The sequence below is a fragment of the Peromyscus leucopus genome, chromosome 7 (assembly GCF_004664715.2).
Source record: "Peromyscus leucopus breed LL Stock chromosome 7, UCI_PerLeu_2.1, whole genome shotgun sequence".
Classification (NCBI taxonomy): domain Eukaryota; kingdom Metazoa; phylum Chordata; class Mammalia; order Rodentia; family Cricetidae; genus Peromyscus; species Peromyscus leucopus.
In genome coordinates, this window is record NC_051069.1 from 91,746,245 (window position 1) to 91,767,656 (window position 21,412).

The 21,412-nt window shown below is 51.9% G+C and overlaps 1 protein-coding gene across 1 annotated transcript in view; it reads left to right on the forward strand.

Moving 5' to 3' along the window:
• Positions 1-21,412, forward strand: part of Rab6b (RAB6B, member RAS oncogene family) — a 66,908-nt gene that overhangs the window by 23,288 nt on the left and 22,208 nt on the right. Inside the window, exon 2 of the mRNA XM_028869924.2 lies at positions 6,616-6,674. Coding sequence (XP_028725757.1) covers positions 6,616-6,674 — 59 coding nt within the window. The remainder of the gene's footprint in view (positions 1-6,615; positions 6,675-21,412) is intronic.

The window sequence follows — 21,412 nt, forward strand, 5'->3', positions numbered from 1 at the left end:
TTTTTCCAGCAAGTGTCAAGAGTGGTAATGAAATGGCATTGTGCTGCAGAGTCAGGACAGGCTTCCAGGGACACTGGGCTTGGCTAGAGGAGCTGGGTCTGTGGAGGGCTGTGAGGCAGGAACACTCAGTAAGGAGGCCAGAGGGTCAGGCATGGTCAGCCTCCTGGCTGGTGCAGAAGGGCCTGAGCCACACCGGCCTGCCCCGTGCCTTGCTGTTTGTTCTCAGCCTCCCTCTTCCTGCCTTCCATCTCCCTGTTCCATCTTCACTGGCCCCTGAGTGAGGCCCAGGCAGCCGAGCATCCGCTGGCAGAGGGAATTAACACACTTAATTAAAGTGTCCGATGAAGAGCTTTGCATATTTCTTAATTACCGTCTGAGTCTGTGGGGGAAAGGTTTGAAATGGGATTTTTCACCTGTTTCCTCATTTAGCCTACAGTGAGCCAGCCGGGCCCCGAGGGCTCAGGTGGGAGCCGTCAAAGGCACTTTGAGCACGGGGTGGCAGAGTGGGGTGTGAAGGGGGAGCCTGGCCCTAGGCGTGGTTTTCTTCCACAGTCAGAGAGGGCTGGATTTTTCTGTTTCTTTAACAGAGAGCAAAAGGAAACAAGACTCCAAGGTAGCTGCTGTCTGCCACTGTTCCTCTCCTCACAGGGTCTAGATGCCGCGTACACCGCGGCCCGGCCAGTGAGAGAGGACCCGGCGTGCAGAGGTTGCAGGGGATGGTGGAGGCATCTTTGAGGACACAGGGTCCGATGGCTTGTCCTGCCAGTTCCAGGCCCCGGGCTCAGCCCCTCTGTAGGCCCTTGCCAGCATCCCCAGGGCATTTCCCATCTGTGTCCTGAAAACTGAGTGCTTGGGACAGCTGAGTGGGCTGGTCCCACTCTAGGAGTCTGTGGCTTGAGCTGGAAGGACACAGATTTGAATTTTCAGCCCCTCGGGCCACCTTCTCAGAGCTGCGGATCTGCTTTGATGAGAGCTGTAGCCGGGTGCAGAGTGTCTGGCATGGGGCCCGTTCTCCTAAAAACACTGAGATCTGAGAGGCAGACAGTCCACCTTGGCTGTCACCGTGAGTTATATGCTGCTGCCACCCAGGGCGTGAGCTCCTTCGGGACCATCAGTGGGACTAGAATGAGCGCATCTCTGTCCAGGAGTGCTGCCGAGCAGTTAGGGGCAGTAATGTGAGCTGAGCTGTGAGCAGGCTGCAGGCCGAGGCTCTCTGTAGTTGTTACAGCTTCTGCCAGGTCTTGCAGACCCCCCATCAAGTCTGCAGATGATTCCTTGTGCTCTGCCTCATTTCCTGGCCCTAACAGCCATCTCTTTTTGCCTACATTCACACTCGCTGTGGAGATGAGGAGGAGATGTGTCCTTCACAGAGGGAAGCTATCTATTCAGCTCTTGTCCTGTGACCAGGACCCAAGCCACACCCAGAGTCCTCATGGGTACTGACCCTCGGGCATGGCACTGATGGAGCAGTGTGGGTGAATGACTTTGTGATGGATAAGCCCATCTCTCAGCCCTCAGATCTTCATTTTTGCCCCTCCCCACCAACCCAGGTACCACCTCCCTTCCAAGAGCATGCTAGGACTCCCCCAGCAGGGCCTCATTACAGCCACCTCCCTCAAGTCTGGCATTTCAGGTGCTCATGGCAGGGTCTTGCGCCGCATGGCCAGGGCTGCTCTGGGGTAGCCTGCCTTCTCACTGTGAATTGGGTGCCCAGATTGAACCTCACAGAGTCAGCACTCAGTAGAGGTTCGCTGAATGCAGAAACTTCTCTGTGTTCTAGAAGCTACTTAGAAACCACCAAAATGTACAAAAATCTGTCAGCCTGGAACTTGTGCTGAGTCACTGGGGCCCACAGACTGTGGGAGGCCAGTGGAGTGCGTGGACCCGGAAGAGACAGGCAGGCAGGCACTGGTAGCAGGCCACCTAGGGCCAGTGTTCTGTCTGTCCAGTGGCTGGTGGTATTGCCGTGGTGTGGGGGACTGAGTGCCACACAGCCTGTGGGTATGCAAGAGCCTGGTCCAGCAGCTCGGGATAGAGTTCAAAGAAAATAGATAGTTATTTCATGGAAAATGGGCATAGATCCTTTGTTCATGAGACTGAATGATTGCTTTTATTTATTTACTTTCTGGAAACAGGGCCTATGTGTGTGCCCTGATCTGATCATTATGAGGAAAGTTTTTACAGTGCTCTGAGGGGTTCTCATTTGACTCTGATCTGGGGTCCTGTCACCTTCTCTGTTCTTTCACCCCTGTTGCCCCTGCAATCTTCCAGATGGTTCATCTCTCACCAGACTTCTGCTCCGCCACCACAGTGGCTTCTGTAGCCAGTCTCCAAGAGCAGTATGAGTAGTTTCTTTGAAAGCTCAGAACTGACTCTGAGTATCTCATGCCCTGTATCAAACCACCCAAAACTCAGCTGCCCAACCAAAGGAAGATATGTACCTGCCTCTCAGGTTCCTAATTGAAGCAGGACACAGCAGGGCACATGTGCTTTGGTTCTGAGCATGCAGCATTGAAAGCAGCCTGGAGGCTGAGGCAAGAGTTCTCAGAATGAGAAGCCTTTGCACGCACAGGTCACCTGGGATAGGGGATGTCTCAGTTTCTTGTCACACGGAACACACTAGAGTGATCTCCCCCAGGTGGTCTGGCATGGGCTCTTGTGAAATCTGACAGCCCAGCTCTAGGGCAGGAGCACATTAGAGGCAGGCGAGCTGCCCTGTCTTGCCTGGTGTCGGGAAGCACACAGCACCATTTCTGTGATCAGAGTCGGACCCTCCAGACTGAGCCCCCGAATGAGTGCCCGGCTTGCATTGTGAGCGCAGGTGGAATGGGGACCGCTCCGGGAGCCTGTGGTGGGAACGTTGAACGACCATCACTGTGCACATCCATACTCCTTGTGCTGAGGTCTCTTCTGGAGCGCTCACTGCCTTGGAAGCTTCAGCTATGGCCGCCAAATCCCTGGCAGCCTAGCCTTTCCATCTGACCCTTGTAAGCCCTCCACAGCTGGCCCCAAAGGTGAAGCTTGGTTTCAGTCAACCCTGCAACCTCACAGAGCTTCTGGGAACAGTGTTTTCCGTTCACCTCTCTCTTCATATACTGTGTCTGGCTCCGTTACCTGTAAGGCAGTGTTAAGATTGAGGGGCCTCTGCATAACATCCCGTGATGACCTGGCCTTCTCCTCTCCTTTCCTAACAGACATCTCCCCTGCATCCCGCCCCCACCCCGCCTCTGTCTTTGCTCACACTGGTCCCGCTGCCTGGGGTGCTGCTGCCCACCCCACCCTCCCCTCCCTCCAGCAGCCTTGCTTGGGGACCCCATGATCTGTTGCTTGCCGGATGGCTCCATGAAGCGGCTGGCTCTGAGGAGCAGCTGAGGCAGAGGTGCCGGCGGACCTGTGCCCCCATCCCGGCTCCACCGCCTGTCCACTTTGTGACCTTGAGCATCTCAATGCATAGGCTGGAAGTGAGGATTCCTGAGGCCACCCAGGGACAGTGCCAAATCCCCCTGTGTGGCTTAAGTAGGGGCCCAGGGAGCATGGGGGTTTCCTCTTCCTGGAGGATCCTGGCCAGTGCGCAGGAATGACTTTTCTCACCTTCATTTGGTTGAAGGAAGAAAAACGCAGCTCCCTGTGTAGTCACGGGGAGGGGGGGGGCGGGGGACGGGGACGGGGGACCGCGCATCCACGAGATGACAGGAGTGTTGCCGAGCCCGGAGCCAACGGTGAAAAGAGCTCTGTGATGGTTCCGCTGCGCGTTTCTAATAAAGCCCAGCCCTGCCTTGCTGCAGTGGGTCTGTGAGCCATTGTTGGCAGTGTGGCAGGGTGACCTTGAGGATGGGGCAGGGTGGGAGGTGGCTCTCTCTGAAGGGTTCCTGCAGGGATTAAAGGCAGAGCGCCTTTCCTGCCCCTCCTCCCCCCTGCCTGTCCTGGTGCCTGCTGAGCACCGCCATCCTCTTAGCCCTCGCTTCTGCCATGACCCACAGTAGAGACCCACAGTAGAGTGCCTCATCGGGTCTATTTCCAGATTCCGGTGTCCGTGATCTGCCCAGGGCTGTGGTAGAGGGCAAGAAAGGGACAGGGAAGGGGCTTCTGCCCTTCAGGGTTAGATGACCTTGGCCGAGAACACCCCAAGCATGAGCCACGGAGCTCTTTCATTTGATGCCATGGTGGGGGCCAGTGTGGGTGGACGGAGGGGGATGTCTTGTAATGAGCTCTGCTCGGGCCTCCTGGAGGTTCCTGGAGGCAGCCATGGAGGAATTACAGCTCTCCCTGCAATCCCTGGTGTCTGGTAGCATTGTCATGCTTTGTGTCCCAAGCAGGGCAGTCCAGTCCCCTGAAGACTGTTGAGCCCAGAGACCTCAGAAGCCAGGGTCAGGACAGAGACCCTGCGGTCCCACGCTTGGCCAAGGTGGGGCTTGAGACAAAAACAAAGTGATCCGAAATAAAAGAGCAGAGACAAACGCTCTAGAGAGCATGATGGCCTGGGAAAGGGTGAGAAGGTGTACCAGGCCCGTCAGGAACTGGAAAATGTTTAGGGGTCCCCCAGACATCTATACTTATGACCAATTAGCTCTAAATCTAGGGGGTCCCCAGTGCCCCTCAGGTCAACAGCAGACCCTCAGGAAAGCACCCCTTAAGATTGAAGCTGTGAGGATGGAGGACAGTGGAGCGAGAGCTCAGCTGGTGTCTTGCCATGCAATCATGAAGACCTGAGTTTGGCTCCCCACGTGACAGATGTGGTGCTGCACATCTGTAATCACAGTCCTGAGGAGGCAGAGACAGGCAGAGCCCTGAAGCTAGCCAGCCTCACCAGTGAGCGAGCTCTGGGAGCATCCCGAATGCAGACTGGCTGGGCCCTCTCCTCACAGAATCACAGCCTGTCCACCCTCCAGGCACATCTGTGTGTTCACAACCCAGGCGGCTCCTCCACAGGGCCTGGCTGTCTAGAGTTCTTCCTGGGGTTTCATTATGTAAACAGAGCTGGTCGAATATTGTCGTCCATGTGTTGGAGCTCAGTCTCCAGCCTTCCTCCCTTCCCTGGACCCAGCCTTCTGGCCATGTGATTGACAGCTCATCCTGAGGCTATCTGGGGAGCCACCACCTCATTAACATAGGCTCCGTTGTAGTCACTAGAAACTCCTGTTGTCCCCTAAAATTCCAATCCTGGCATATGTGCCCTTACCCCAAGACAAGGAGGAATCCGTTTCTTCAGTATACGACCTTAGTGCTGGTGGGTTTGTTTTTCCCTTGTCATATGTCATTCTGGAAAGTGCCTCAGCTCTCTCAGGTGGCCTGATGCTTCCTACTCTCCAGCACTTCCCATGTGCCTTCCACTCTTATTACCTTCCTTACTTCTCCTTACATCCTCTGCCGACTTTGGTATGTTGTAACGAGGTCCAGAGGAGGGGTGATTACCTCAGGTGACACAGCTGAACAGTCCTCCATAGGATTAGTCCTCACCCGGGTCAGACTTGGGTCTTTTGGCTGAAGCCCAGACCTAGTCTGTCAGAGGCTCCTGGTCAGGAGACTGACGCTCTTTGGCCAGTGTTGGCTGTCAGGAATGTTACATGTCTGTAGATTCAGACCCGGCAACGAGCCTTCCCATGGATCATTGGGTTGTCCTGCCCTGCCCAGACAGTGACTAGCCACGCCACCAGACCCAGTCTGGGAATGACCTGCTGAACATGGAGAGGGCGGGATGGTGAGAGCTTGTGGTCTTAGGCACCTTCATCTTCCTTGTCAGGGATGGCTGTCTCCTGCAGCTCCCTTCTGAACCTCCCAGGACTGTGACAGAGTCCTGGTGGGACAGAAGAGAGAAGGGTTCCATGTAGTGACCCGACAAATGTCCTTTTATTATCCCAGATGGCTCGAAGTCCCACAGTTGGCATTTCTGACACTGCCATGTCCCAGGGGACCTGCTCGGGGTTGTATCAGAAGCCAAACCCTGCGGTTTGGGAAATTAGCGCCATTTATGGGTCTCCCAAGAGACTCTTGGCCTCTTAACCATACTAGCAGTTTTCAATTGGGGACGTTTCTGCCCCATTTGGGGTGCTTACAGACCTGTGGGTAAGCCTGCCGTCGGCACAGTATCTGGGAATCCTCTTGTCATTGACTCAGTGGGATCCAGGAATGCCAAAGGCCCGGTGTTGGGCTGGACAGTCAAGCCCACTCTGTGGGGAAGAGGATTGCCCTGGAGAGACACTAAGAAAGGACTGCTGCCTTCACCTGCCCCTTCCTCGCCAATGCTGAAACTGAGTAAATGGGAACCGAAGGGTGTCCCCTGTGAGCAGATGCCCTGTGGTGCGGTGGTGTGGCCCGGCGAACACAGACGGCTATGAGAAGAGCATCCGTGGGCATCACATTTCAGCTGGCACTGGGGTCAGGGCAGACCTGGACTTGGGTGGTAGGAATTGGGGGAGGGGTGGGCCTCCTTCTCCATGGCAGCCTGGCGTCTGACCAGAGTGTCTCTGGAGCTCACCTGGTGTAGACCCCCAGTGCCTTGACTTGGGTCTTCTTCCTGGGGTTCTTGTAAGCCTGTCTCTCTTCCGAGTTTAGAAGCCGCTGGCCGTCAGGCTGGTCTCCTTTCATCTGAACATCTCTCTCCTTTTTGCCTTGCAGTCGGGAAGACGTCTCTGATCACGAGGTTCATGTATGACAGCTTTGACAACACATACCAGGTGAGATTTCCCCACGTCCCTCACGCCACCCTCCTCCTCCCCCGCTTCTCATCTCTGCCTGTGGCACCTGTCTGGAGACCACTGGCAGCCTGTCTCCAGGGATGGCTGAGATCAGAGTGGGACAACTCCAGGTTTCTGAAGTGTCTTTTCGCTTTGAAGGAACGTCTTCCCTGAGTACTGGGCCTATGCAGGAAATGATCTCAGAATCTAGAGGTTGAAAAGGAGACATTTTTGTTTTTCAGGGAGAAATCCCAAAGCCAGAGAGGGGATCTTTTGCTGTTCACAGTCAGGTCAGAACCATTACAATGTTTGGTTATGTTGGGAGGCAGACAGAAGAGGACGAGCTGAAACCCTGGAGCAGTTGAGGAGGGTATACCTCAGGAGTGGTCATGTTCTCTTCGCTGGACTCTACATACCCATAACCCAGAGCACACACACGGAGTCCCTCACACACGCGTGCATTTACATACTCACATTCCCTAGATATCACACCCTCGGCCCCTGTGGTCATTGCTGAAGCCACAGAGAGGCATGGGTGGTGAGTTTATCCTGCCCTGTGTGGTCAGGAGACTGGACATAATGACCTCTGTGGATCTTGATTTTGGAATGGTGGTCTGGCGTCAGCCACAGATCTATTATACTTTAGGTGACCCCAAATCAAAATCCAGGGGGGACAGAGACATCTCTGTTTGGTTTCAGTGGTGCTGGTGGGGGTGTTGTACAAGTGAATTTTCCTCATAATTCAAGCTTTTTGCTGAAGTTGTAAAACTTAGGCATTTCAACTATTCTGATATATTTTAAAAGTACTGTTTTTTTTTTTTTCCTCAGAGTATAGACAGTTCTCCAGTTCATTTCTCTGGGCTGGGAGTCCTGTGAGATACTGGTTCCCAGACATGTTAGTAGGTATTACTTGAAAAAGGGAGGGTGGGGTTTCAAGCAGAGCTGGGCTCTCCAGGCAGGAGACTGCTCTCAGCAAGACTTCTCGGCTCTTCTTCTCAGTGTGGGGCTTCAGCCCGCCACCACCGCAAGCAAATTCAGTGTGTGTGAACGAGGAATCCCTTGTCATCACATTCTCAAGGACGAGTATTTATAGAGCCGCTGGGGCAGCTGTTCCAAGATGTCGCTCCCCACCACTTGGAACAGCTCACCATGCCTGCAGTTCTGTGGCTGTCTGTCCGTCTCTCATTACCCTGGACCGTCAGTCATCCTTGTCTCGGATGCCCTCAGAGGGCCCCCTTTCTGCTGCCCTCGAGTCCCTGCTTTCACTCTGCAGCGGCTGGACCAAAATCCTGCATCGTGTGGAATCCAGGATTGTCTAGGGGGAAGGTCAGGAGTCTCTGGGTGCTTCAGAGTGGGGCCCATGGTGCTGCGCACGGCTTTAGGACATCGATGGTGGCCCTGCCGTTGCGTCCTCCCCAAAGCCAGGACTCCGTATCACTTTGTCTCCCTGTGGCCTGTCCTTCCAGTAAGGGGAATTCTTCTGTCACTGTAGAGCAGAGGTGCCAGCCCTGGGGGACTCCCTCCTAAAGTCTCACTTCGTGCTGTGTGTGCACTCACGTGCGCGTGTGTGTGCCTGCGCGCATGCTCATGTCTTGTTTTTGTTATCTCACTCTTCCCCTTTAGTTTTTTTGAGGCAGAGACTCATGGAGCTCCACCTGGCCTTAAATCTGTCCGCTAGCTAAGGATGACCTTGACCTCTGGATCTCTGCCGGCACCACACCTGGCTACTGCTTGGTTTTAAAATAGTCATCGTCTTCCCCTTTTTCCGTTGACATCACACTGAAAAACACAGTGAGGTTCTTAGCCGCAGCGGACAAGTCACCTCTGACAGGCAGCCACAGAACTTTGAAAAAAGACTCCCCTTCCCGGTGTCACCCTCACCGCCTGGCCCTTGTCACTCAGTTCAGCCTCTACTTGCTGCTCCCTGTGTGGTCCTGCTGCCCTCGGCTCCTGTCGCTGTCCCCTCTCTACTCTGAAACTTCCTCTAGTGCCCGAAGCTTGGGGCAGACGTTTGCCCTCAGCACAGAGACCCTGCCACCTCCATCAGCTCCTCATGACCCTTCGCCTGTAGCATGTTGTCCTTAAGGCTAGTTGGGCCCCCCAAATCTAGGGCGTCTGCTCTGCCCTTCTGGTTTTCACCTGGGTTTTGGGATATGCCAAGCCCAGGATCTTCTTGGAGCCATCTCCATACCAGGCCTGGCCACAGATGGTGTTCACAGACGCCTACTGGCACAGCAGTGGCTGCTTGCCTCAGTTCATTGGTGGCCTCAGACTGAGAGCCCCCAGGTCCACTGTCATGGTGAGTCAAGAGAGACCAAAGGGTAGACCTCGTGCTCCCCAGGCATGGCAGAATTGTCCGACCTGGTTTGTTATAGCCTCAAGTAGAAGTCTCTTCCAAAAGCCCCTTAGAGCAGTAATTAGGTGGAGATACACACACACACACACACACACACACACACACACACACACACACACATACTAATGAACCCTCTGGAGACAGAGGAGGGTAGACTCTTTGTTTATTTTGTTTTTCCTAGCAGAGCAGCAGAGGTGTGTGGGAGTGGACACAGCCTCCACGGGCTCTAGAGGATGAAATTTACCTCTTCTCACGTTGTCCCACTGCACAGTGGCCATGCTGGTTACCCTCCCACCAGTGTCCTGTCTGCCCAGCAGCCAGGATAGCACGGCAGAGTCTAGATCCACTCAGACACTTCCCAGACAGTGCTCCCTCTCTTCTCCCCATGTCTCCAGGCCCCACACTCTCCACCCATTCACTCACTCTGACGAAAGATGTCTGTGTGGTGCCGTCTATGGTCTGTGGAAAGAGCAGCAGAAGGAAGCAGTCAGGGCGTAGAGCCTGGCCCAGCCTCAGCAGGCTAGGGAGGGCAGGGGTCCGTCCTCAGGACAAGCCAGTTCCACCTTGGTCTGGGGCTCAGCAGGCACGAGGCCCTGAAGGGCCACCATGAGGCTCTGAGTATGGGAGGCTGGGGTCCTCTTCTGGACCTCTCAGAAGGTTCTGTCTGCCTGTGGGCCCTGGTGAGCTGACACTTGGCCAGCCCTGGGGACCTTTGAGGAGCATGTCTTTTTCCAGTATTTACCTGGCAGTCACACACACACACACACACACACACACACACACACACACACCGTTTTTCTCCATTAACACATGTACTCTGCAGTCTCTCACCACCTACGAAATGACCCTGAAGAAATCACTTCACTTGTACAAGTGAAAAACCATGTCTTAGCCAGAGAATTGTGTTTGTGATGATTCCTTCCTGTAAAATCCCAGCTAAGAGGTTACCTTCAAATTCTACAGTAGGAAAAGATCTGGACATACCCTGTAATAAAAATTGGCTCTTGGTGTGGCCCCCCCCCCACTCCCCGGGAAATCCCTGTAGGTCCTGGGAAGGTCAGCTGTGTGAAGGAGTCCTGCTGGGAGGTATGGTCCTCTGGAGGCAACTGCTGGCTGAGGTTGGAGAATCGCTGCTTTGTGGGGCCTCTCCAAGGCTCTCTTTCCTGCCTGCGTATTAGGCAACTATTGGGGGATGTCTGGGAGGGGAGCTCAGGCCTTAGCATTTAAACCAAACTGAAGGTGATGGAGTCCGCACAGTGATCCAAGTCAGAAAACAGCAGATCGAAAGGGTTGCCTCCGGGAGAGGCCCACATGCTGAAGGGTTGCTCTCACGGGACACACTGCTGTGACGGGAGAGGGGTTCAGACTCTGAAGGGGCTTCCTAGGAAGCTCTGGCCTTTCCTGAAGGCTCGGGGCTCCTGAGATGCCCTTGCCCGAAGCTGATCCTCCAGCCATGCCAGTCTTTTCTGCCCTAAGGCTTCCCACGCTCGCTTCTTGGGGCTGCCAGACAAACGATCACAAACTGAGTAGCTTCAAACAATGGGCATCATCACCTTCCTGGGGGCCTGAGGGTGACACAGTACAAGAGGACCACGCTCTGTTTAGAGGCGCTAGGGGAGGATGCCCTGGCCAGCTTCCGGTGGCCCCAGACGCTCTGTTGTAGGGCTGCAAGATTCTCATCTGGTCCCTCTTAACAGGATCTGAGATGTGGCTGATGGGTCCGTGTGGATCGCCTCTGGGCCCTTGAGGTGGGGTCAGTGCACCTCTATACTCTGGGGCAAGCTCCTAGCCACCAGGTAGTCAGTCACCTGGTGCCCCACAGCCTGGGATTCTATTTCTGTTTCCTTTTTGTGTGCTCTAGTTGTGGGGACACACACACACACACACACACACACACACACACACAACACACACACACACACACACACACACACACACACACACACGCTGCTGGATCCTGACGCCTCAGCCTCTCTTGAATACTTGTGCATGCACTCATTCCTCCCTCCAGGGTGGCCGCATCAAATCCTGCTCATCTCCCACTGGCTCCACTCTTTCCTCCAGGAAGCCTTCCCGCCCACTCCAGCAGCCACCCATGCCCGGCTTGTCTGGACCACACACCCGAGGGACCTCAGCCCTAACACACAACTCCTTCACAGGCTCAGCCACTAATGTAGGTGGGGGAGGGTGAATGGGCAAGGACTTGGATGACAGCAGAGATGTTTCTCATGATGTAAGCACCATGATCACCCAGGGACAGGGTAGCAAGCTGTTTTTTGTAATAGTGTTCTCTAGAGGAGCAGAACCAATAAAATATATTCACATATAGAATTACAAATGGGATGGCCATTCTTCATGCGGAGTAAAGTAACCACCAGAAGAGGACAGATTGTGACACTGAAAGGCTAGAGGCCTGCCCTGTGACCTTGGGAGCCACCATCGCCTCCTCCACTGAAGGGCTGGCCACCACTGGCAATGGCAGGCAACGACCTGGCCCCCCCACATTTCCAAAGGCTGTCGGATCCTCCCCACAAAGCACCGTCTCCTCTGGGGTCTGAATCTTTAAGTTTACCAGGCTCATTTGCATGGTAATTTGCATGACTTTACCCAGATACTTTTCTCTGCTGGTTGGTTGTGCAGAAGGAGAACAGCAGAGTCATTGTCAAGGGCTTGTCATGCCCAGCTGCTTCCTGCCATTTACGGATGCTTCTCTCCAGCCCTGGGCTCGGCCCCGGCCAAGGCTAAAAGAAGACACACATACTTGCCTTTTCATTCTCTTCCCCAGAAGAAAATGCTGGAGTCAATTTATGCAAATTACCATGCAGATTTCCTCCGTAGACTTTATTGCTGTATCTTGTCAGAATGTGGATGCAGAATTATATTTCATAATAAATGCACAGCGCCAAGAAGATTTCAACAAGTGCCGTAGGGAACACCTTCTTGCTCGGAGATCAGCTGTACCAGTGGAAGTTCTGTCTAGAGGAATGTACGTAACACCATCGTTTGAACCCCTGTTGATACTGTTTAATACCACACTCAGAGGAAGGCAAACGGTGGGGAGGAACTCTGTGCTTCTTAATATTCCTTGCATGTATAAAATAAAGCGGCTGCCATTTTTCACAGGCGGAGCTGTTTGCAAGCGCAAAGGAATAAATTAGCATTGCCAGGTTGGGGGATGGGGTGGGCATGTATCACAATAGAGTACACTGCAGTCTCCTTCAGAGGAGACATCATGCAATACAGGCAGGTAGGCACAGCCTTGCAAGGGCCTCATGGGGCCTCTAGGCTGGCAGGAGATTCTCCAAGCACATGCCTGTTGTTTGTGTGTCTCGGCATCCCATCCCCCATGGAGCAGCTACCATCGGAAATTATTTGTTCCGTGCCTCACAAGATAAAACAGAGAACAGAACAGCTGCTTTGACCATGACTCCTTGGCACAGTGGAAGAGGGCTGTTGCCCTCAGACCCACCTTTCTGAAGCTCGGCCTCTGCTGAAGCCCTGGGAACACCAGATGGTTGAGGTGTTGATAAGGTTTAGGAGCACAGAGGTTCCTAAGCGGGAGGGAGGTGCAGTAGATGAGGAAAAACCCAGTTCCTGTTTCTCCAGTGCAGGACTTAGCAGAGCCTTTAATGTACCACTGGAGGCTGGTTCACCGTTGACCTTCATCCTGAGCGTAGACTCTCAGGGTCATATCACATACCCAGACAGACCCTGGGCAGCTCCATGGGCTTGGCTCTGCAGCTTTGCGTGGACAGCCCCATGTCAGTTGGTTTCTGGTACCAACTGCTCATTTTTGTTTACGTAGCATAGAACAGAGTAAAGTGCCTCCACAGAGCCTAAGTCATGTGGCCCAACAGTCCTTACAGGGAGCTGTAGTGTCTTCAGTTGAGAGATGAGAGGATTGAGAGCTAGGGAAGCTAATCAGACTCTTTAGCTCAACTGCTAGAGTCTAGCATGTGGAGTTAGAAGCCGGAGGGTAAGTTCAAAGCATCCTCAGCAGCATAGTCATTTAAAGGCCAGCTTGGGAGCTGGGGATACAGTAGAGCCTATCTCAGTACAAACAAACAAACAAAAAAACAAACACAGATAACATCAAAGAAAACCATACTGGTGCCCGCTGGACTCCTGACTGATGGCATGGCAGCTCCTCTGGGGCCAGCTGGGGCCTGTCCTGAGTGGCACTGACAGACAGACCCTGAGTATGCTTCCTTTCCGGAAAGCCTGTGAGGGTTCCTCACCACCTTGGCCTCAGGGCAGTGCTGGGGCTCTGTGTGTGTCGGGGGATCCTGACTTTCCCTTCAGAGCAGAAGCCCCGACCCCCTTCCACTCACCAGTATAATACAGCCTTCCATGCCTTTGTACAAATCAAGTGTGAACTTGTGTGTGTCCCCATTACCATGCTTCCCATACACACACACACACACACACACACACAACACACACACACACACACACATCCATCAATACACAACTCTCCTGTGTGACCTGTGCTGACCCTTGAGAGGAAGCTGGTCAAAAGGAGTCACCAAGGATGCCAAGGCCTTTCTGAATAGTTATTTGTTCTTTTTATCTGGTGTCTCCTCCCTCTAACGTCCACCTAAAGTGGGAGCTTCCTTTACAAGTAGACTGCAGATGCAAAGAAGAAAAAAACTAGCTCCATGAGTGAGGGCACTGGGCTGAGAGCGGCAGAACCACCGCCCGGGGCTCAACATTGGATCCTCATTCCCAGCTGGTCGCAGGGAAAGGAAATTCTGCCTGGTTCTTGAAAGGTGATGTGCTCAGAGGTTGCTGTCTCTTGAACAAGCCCACCTCCCCCACAGGCTGTGTTTGAATGCTTGGTCCCCAGCAGGTCAGGATGTTTTGGAAAGGGGTGGGTTCTTTAGGAGGTGGGTCCTGGTGGAGGAAGTGGGTGTCTGTGGGGAAGGCAGCATGCAGTACATTATGGTTACAGCCTGGCTCTCGTTCCAGCTTGAGCCCTGCTTCCTCCTCCACCATGGTGTGAGCAGACAGCTTCACACTCCCACCTGCTCCCACCTGCCATGGGGGGTAGGGGGAGCTGCTGTCACCACTAGATGGGCTGTAGCCCCTAAACAGCCAAAACAGAACCTTTCTCCCTGAAGTTCTTTCTTTAAGATATTCTGCCTCAGCAACAGAAAAGTCGCTAATATAGAGGGTTTCCTAGGGCCAGGCTACAGAGACGTATTTGACGTGGCTTGGCAGGTAGAGTAGTTGGTAGTGGTGTGAACAGCGAGGCGGAGACTCACACGGCAATCCGTACAGCTCACAGTGTACTGCCTGCCTCCTCCCCTCACTTGCTAGCTCCCTTCTGTATGGTGTGGACAAACATCTGCGGTCCATGGCCTGTGAAAGCTGAGTTGACACGGGTCAGAGCCTGTAGGTCCGTGCTGAATAGCAATTAAACAGAACTCTCCGTCAGAGCACAGGAGCCCCCAGGAGCTCCGCTTGCCATGCCCTGGTCACCCCAGCTCATCCCCTGTGAGAATGCCCACCAGTCTGGATTTAGCCTCATGGCTCCCCATTTAGGCAACATACATGAGCGACACCCATGTAGTGTCTGTTATCACTAGTTCTTGTGGTGTGGTTGGGGCTACCCTTTCTGGAATTTGCTCCAAAGGAGTCAGCCTGGATCAGCTATTTTTCCATAGACATTACCTCACACCCAACAGAAACAGCCTGATGTAGAAAGTATTGATTTGGGCACGTGTGGTCGCAGAGACGTTCGTAGATCACAGTGGCGAGCACATGACCAAGCAGAGCAGTTCACATCATGGCGGCAGTTCACATCACAACATCCTGCCCAAGCATGGGGACCACGCGACCATGGGCTCCTGGAAACTGTAAACCAGAAGAAAGTCACCCCATTCTTGAGTTATTGTCTCTGTCAGGTATTTTGGTTGCAGTGAACCCCAAGAGTATACACTACTCAGGTCAAAAAAGTTAACCATTCATTACACAGCCCACGAGGTCTCCTTTATGGCCTCACCCAAAGCCCATGTGCCAGCAGTGGAGAAGATGTGTGACAGTCCTTGTCACCCTGCTGACTCACTGTGAGACTTTGGGAAAGTCACTTCTCGTCTCTGGACCTCTGGTTGGTCCTCTGATAAGTGAAGATGTTGTTCCCACATATACAAGCCACTGCACATGTCAAGACCTTGCCTCAGCCACACAGCCTGAGTCTCTCAGCATCCACCAAGTCCAGCATGTCCTCAGTATCACCCACAGGTGTCCCTCCCTCCGGAGTCTGCTCTCTCCCCTTGCCTATCTTCCAGACTTGCACAGCAAACTTCTATGTGTCTTCCTTGCATTCTTCCATCTGTCAGCCAGAATGACCTTTCTAGAGCTCTGGCCATTAGGAAGTCCTTCTGAATTTCCACTTCATCCAGTTCTCTGGCTTCACCGTGTCCTCTCCTCGTGTCCCCTGTACCAGCCATTGGTCCCAACCATTTTCCATTTTCTGAAGAAAGTATGTGGCTTCGTACTTCAGGGTGTTGTCATCTGCAACACTGTTGCGCGAATCCTAATTGCTCTTACAATAAAAACCTGGAGCCAGACATTGGGGTAAATGCTGAAAGGTCAGAGAGACAAAGGAACAAGCCACTAGAGAAACTTCTCACCATTACCGAATCCTCAGGCTGAAAGGGAGGCGAGTCCTGTCTCCACAAATCCTCAGACTGAATGCCTCTGACTCCTTGGCCAAAAGGGCTGAGTTCCTGTCTCCTTATACCTTATATGCCTTTTTCCACCCAGCCATTTCAGTTCCTATCTCAACCTTCCTAGTGCTGGGATTAATGGTGCATATGCTTCCCAAATACTGGAGTTACAAGTGTGTGCCACCACTGCCTGGCTGTTTCTCTCCTAGACTGAATCAATCTCATGTAGCCCAGGGTGACCTTGAACTCACAGAGATCCGGACACAGAAATCTGTTGTGCAAGTCTGGAAGATAGGCAAGGGGAGAGAGCCGGCTCCAGAGGGAGGGACACCTGTGGCGTGCTAGGATTAAAGGCGTGTGCCACCACTGCCTGACCTCCATGTTTAATCTAGTGGCTGGCTCTGTCCTCTGGTCATCAGGCAAATTTTATTAGAATACAGCAAAATATCAGCCTCACCCATGTAGTGATCCTCTCCTGTATCCTTAGCCTTTCCAGAGGAGTCCCAGTTCCTGCTAACATCATTATTTCCTCTCAGTCTGAGGAACTTCTTTTAACGTAGACTCTTTGTTCCCATTTATTTAAAAATGTTTTTAGTTTATCTGCACATTTGAAGAACTTTTTGCTGGATTTCAAATTCCAAGTCTGCTGTCCCTGTCATCCCTGTCACCATGCCCTTGGCTGTCATGTGTCATTTTCCTCGGACTGCTCCCAAGATTTTATCTTTCATTTGCTGTTCATTGATTTGACTCTGATTTTCTTTTCTTTTAAAAGTGTGTGTGTGTGTGTGTGTGTGTGTGTGTGTGTGTGTGTGTGTGTAGAGGTGCATGCCATGGCACATGTGTGGCCATCAGAGGACAACTTTGTAGGGTGAGTTTTCTCCCTTCTACCCTGTGGGTTCCCAGGATCAAACCAAAGTGGTCAGGTTTGATGGCGGGCACCTTTACCTGATGAGCCATCTTGCTGGCCCAAATCTGAGTCTTCGTTATGAAAATAGGTTTCTTTCTGTGTTTGGACATAATAATATTGACCACTTTAGAATATCTCCTCCGACTTTCAGCGTCTAAATTAGCCCAGAATAGCTCTTCATTTATTTCTCTTTCTCGTGTACGGCTTACATTCTCCGCTCACCTCATGGCTGCTCACTTGGGACTGCCCTGCACATTGTGCTGGTGACCGTGGATTCTGTTTCCAGCCTTGAGCAATGCTGTTTCTTTAACAGTTGCATGGACCCCGATTCTCAGCTCTATCCCGTGCTGTGACAGCAGCCGCCCAATCTCTTCCAATTTCTGTTTGTTTTGTTCTCTTCCCAGCCCTGGGCAGGTTGCTCGGGGTCTTCTCAGCTCGTCCCAAGTCGGGCACGGTTTATAAGCAGACTTCAGAGTCCCTTCTCTGTGGCTTTCTCGTGTCTAGGATTTTCTGTACTTCTCATCAGCTGGGGTACTGTGCATTCTGTCCTCTTATTTTTCAACCAGTTTGACTGTGGGTTTCCGAGCCACCCCTTGGCTGCCGCTGGGGCCGCCTGCCGTTGGGTGAGAAGTCATGAAACCATAGGAAACATGCAGTGTTCCCCTCTAAGTGAGTGTTCACTCACTCTGGTTTCTACCTGCACTTTCTGGTGCCTTCACTCACCTGTTTGTTCTATTTGGTCCACAGTTAATAATAGAAATCATCAAGAGGGTTAGACAAACTCTCGTTTGATAATAACCAGAACTCCTCTTACTCCCTCCAAGATGCTTCTCCCTGAACTTCCCATCCTCCACTGTTCCCCATTCTCTGCCTACTGAAAAGGTGACACGCACTAAGGGCTTGCATAATTCACTCCGTGTTTCCATAAGACACCAAGCAAGTGGGGACCCGCTGCACTGGACCCTCAGAGCCCCGCTCACCTGCTCCTTCTCCATTGCTGTGAGTGACAGTTCTTGTGCATTTATCTTCTTTTTCTTCTCCACAAAGTCAAAAGCTCCTGAGGGGCAGGGACCGGGGATTTTTATAACACACAGTAGGCACTCAAGTGAAGTGGCTTCAATGTTAATTTTAACACCATCTGCCACAATAAAATGCTGCCCAGGGAAGACCATGACCACCTTCTCTGAAATTCTGGCCTTCTTGGTAGAGACGGGCTCCAGCTGGCAGTGGTGTGGGGCCAGCTACTGTGACTTGTATCTGGGAAATAGATGGTGCCCGGAAGCTTGAATTGTTCTGGTCGTGGAGACCCAGCCAAGTCTCTCTCGCAAGGCCTTCCCCTTCTGTCCTTTGAGGGCTCACTTTATTTATTTCTACTAAAATGCAAATGAACTCCCTCTTAAGTGGGCTCTGATGAGCTGTTGTGGCTAATTATTACCACTCTCTGACAGTAGGGAGCCAGATATGATGTGATGCCAGGGAGTCGCAGTGACAGCCTCAGAAACGGACTTCTAGAAGCAAAGGGGGTACAGCTCAGTAGCCCATAGCAGATACTTGGATGTCAGGGAGACGTGGATTCAGATCCCAGCTCTGCTACCCAGACCATGTGACCCTGGTTCTGAGGGAGCCTGGTCCCTGTGCATAACTCCTCATCCACTAGCACTGTCCCCTCTCCCTCAAGCCTTGTCATCAATCTGTGACCCCTGGAGAACACAGCCTCCTCAGACCCGGATCACAGCACGGAGCAGTTATTTGCACACGTCACTGAGCAAGTAAATGATCTGAGAACTCATCTATGGTTCTGATTCCCAGACTGACATCCAGAGCTTGTACTTGTGTCTACCTGAGTGGACTCAGGGATCCCAATGTTCAAAAAGCTCCTGGGGTGATTCTAAAGCCCACGGATCAGCAGGCTACGTGCTCAGAATCACCACATCATTGACCAGTGGCAGAGATGAGTCAGTCTGAGACCTTTCCTGTTTGGTAGTAGAGAAAGTATTGAACAATCTCTGGGCTAGCCTGAGAGTTCAGAATGTGATTTGCAGAGGAGAAGCATCTCAAATTCTAAAGAAATACTTTCAGGGGAGGAACGGCATCAGGAAAAAGACCTGGGAGGGGCCTGCAAGCTGACTCTGTGGGTAAAGGTCCCTGCTGCCAAAGCCTGACACCCTGAGTTCCATCCCCAGACACAGGGTGGAAGGGGAGAACCAACCCCTGTAAATTGCCCTCTGACCTTCACAAAAGAGCCATGGCATGCGTGGATGCACAGATATATTCAAAGTAAATGCACAGTAACGTGGGAATTCCAAACAACATTATTCCCTGGTATAAAGTCAAGCTGAGAAAGAGGAGTATGAGGCCATAAAAAGCCCGTGGTGGGCCCCGAACAGTCAATCACACATGTTTAGACTGTTTCCTAGGAGCATCAGGGAGGAATAGAGTCAGGTTTTTGTTTTATATAATTTTGTGTTTTAAGATGTATTTATCATAAGCAGTGGTGGTGCACTCCTTTAATCCCAGCACTCGGGAGGCAGAGGCAGGTGGATCTTTGTGAGTTCGAGCCAGCCTGGTCTACAGAGTGAGATCCAGGAAAAGCTCAAAGCTACGCAGAGAAACCCTGTCTCGAAAAACAACAACAACAAAAAAAAAGATTTATTTATCTTCCTTTTATGTGTATGAGTGTTTTGCCTGCATATATGAAAGTGTGCCATGTATGTGAAGTGCTGCTGGAGGCCAGAAGAGGGTGTTATATCCCCTGGAACAAGAACTGTAAAGAGTTGTGAGCTGCCATGTGGGCTCTAGGAATGGAACGTGGGTCTTCTGCAAGAGGTTCTTACCTGCTGGGCCACCTCTCCACACCCCTAAGGTTGTTGGTTTTTAAACCCAGAAAAATAACCTCGCCTGCTGTGTAAAGATGCCTTCCAGGACCAGTGTTGAGGACAGGGAAGGCAGGCCAGGTGCCTGGAGGTTACTCACAGGAGAGGTTCAGTCTGAAGTGGGGAGGGTAGGTGGAAGTGGGAAGAAGGGGGCTGGGGGAGGTGAAACTGCAAGAGACAGCGCCATGTGATCTGCTGTCTCCGCCTTCCCTCGTTTCTGTCTTGATTGTTAGGATGTCCTCGGATTGGTTGAGACCCATCTCCACGTCTGTTTTTTCCCTTTTCTTTTTAAGAATACCTGTTTGTATCTTCTGGGAGTCTATTCCTATTGAGGTTGTTTTCCCCCTCTTGATTATGATTCAAATTCCTTCTTTTTTTTATTGAGTGGACATGATGACTTAAGGGCAGGTTCCACTGAGTTCTCTTTGCTTTCCCGGAGACTGAAATCCGTCCATTATCCACCAGCTTGCGAATGGTTTCTTGAACCTACAGGCTAGTCTAATAGAACCTGCTCAGCTGTTAACCAAAGCAGAACCTTAACTATGAGTTGAAGAGAAGCAATGGCGCAGTTGTCCCCAAGAAGTGACACCTGTGCTTTGTCACCGTCATGCACAACTGTGACTTCTTCTCACAGTTATCTGTGCAGTAGATAGGTGGTCTGGTTGGGTGGGGAATCACACTTGGTTTTCGTATGTTTTTGCCACCAAAGTACTCCACAGGAACAATTTACAGAAAGAAAGATTTGTTTGGGTTCATGGTTCCAGAAGAATTCAGTCCTTCACAGACAGGGAAGGCCTGGCAGATTTGCAGCAGTGTGAGCATGTGTGAGCATGTGGTGGGGGGCTCCTCACATCACAGCAGACCATGAAACAGAGAGAGCAAGGCTAGAACCAGGTATAAACTGGTGTACGTGCTAAACACCCACCCTACGTGTCCTGTTTCCACCAGCTAGGTCCTACTCCCCAAAGGTTCCAAACCCTCCCCAAATAGTTCCACCAGCTGGCAAACAATACTCAAAACCTAAGCCTGTGAGAGACACTTTAGATTCAAACTATAACATTCCATCCTGGTTGCCGAAGGCTCATGGCCATCTTGTAATACACAGATGTGTTTATTCCAACTTCAAGAAGCCTCATAGTCTCAACAATGATCAGAAGTCAAAGTCTAAAGTCTCTATTGAGACTCAAAATAGTCTCTTTGCTGTGACCTGTAAAGTAAGAAGAATGTATTCAAGATTGAACCAAAGCAGGACTAATACCGAGCAGGGAAAATATTAAATCTTGTAGCTCCATATCCAGAATCTGGGGCACATTGTTTGGTCTCACTCACAAGTGTTCCTTAAGAACCTAGGGGCAAGACCCCCAAAATCTTGCCTTCTGCACACCTGGAAAATAGTACCTGGTGGATAATTCCAAAGTCTGGTGCCAGTGAGGACCATTTAGATCATGGCTGCATCAGCCAGAGTCCCTGAGCAGCTGAACCCGGAACCGAGAAAATCATTTCTGTAGGTGGCCCTTTTCCATCAGAACACCCTGGTGACTCTTCAAAATTCAGTCTCCTTTGAAGGAATGTATTTTAAGCAAGTCTTCAATTTGATACCCTGGCACCTTCGGAGGGTAAGGACTCCTTCTCAGGTCACCTGTTCTGTTGTCCCCAGTGTCATAGACACAGCTTCTTACAGATGCTGATGACTTGAGCATCAGTGTCCTGCCTTGCCTACACTTCCCTTATCCGCCGCTTTAAACATCCTCACCTTTCTTTCAGGGCCAGACCCCACATTTTAAAAATTCTTCTCTGCATTTTGATCCTGATTCTCACTATAAAACTAACTAAAAGTAGCCAGCCAGAACCGTACCACAGGCTGAGTACTAAGTTGTCTTGCGTTTTCTCCATTACTTTTGAAATCCCCCTCACTCAGATTTTCAGGACAT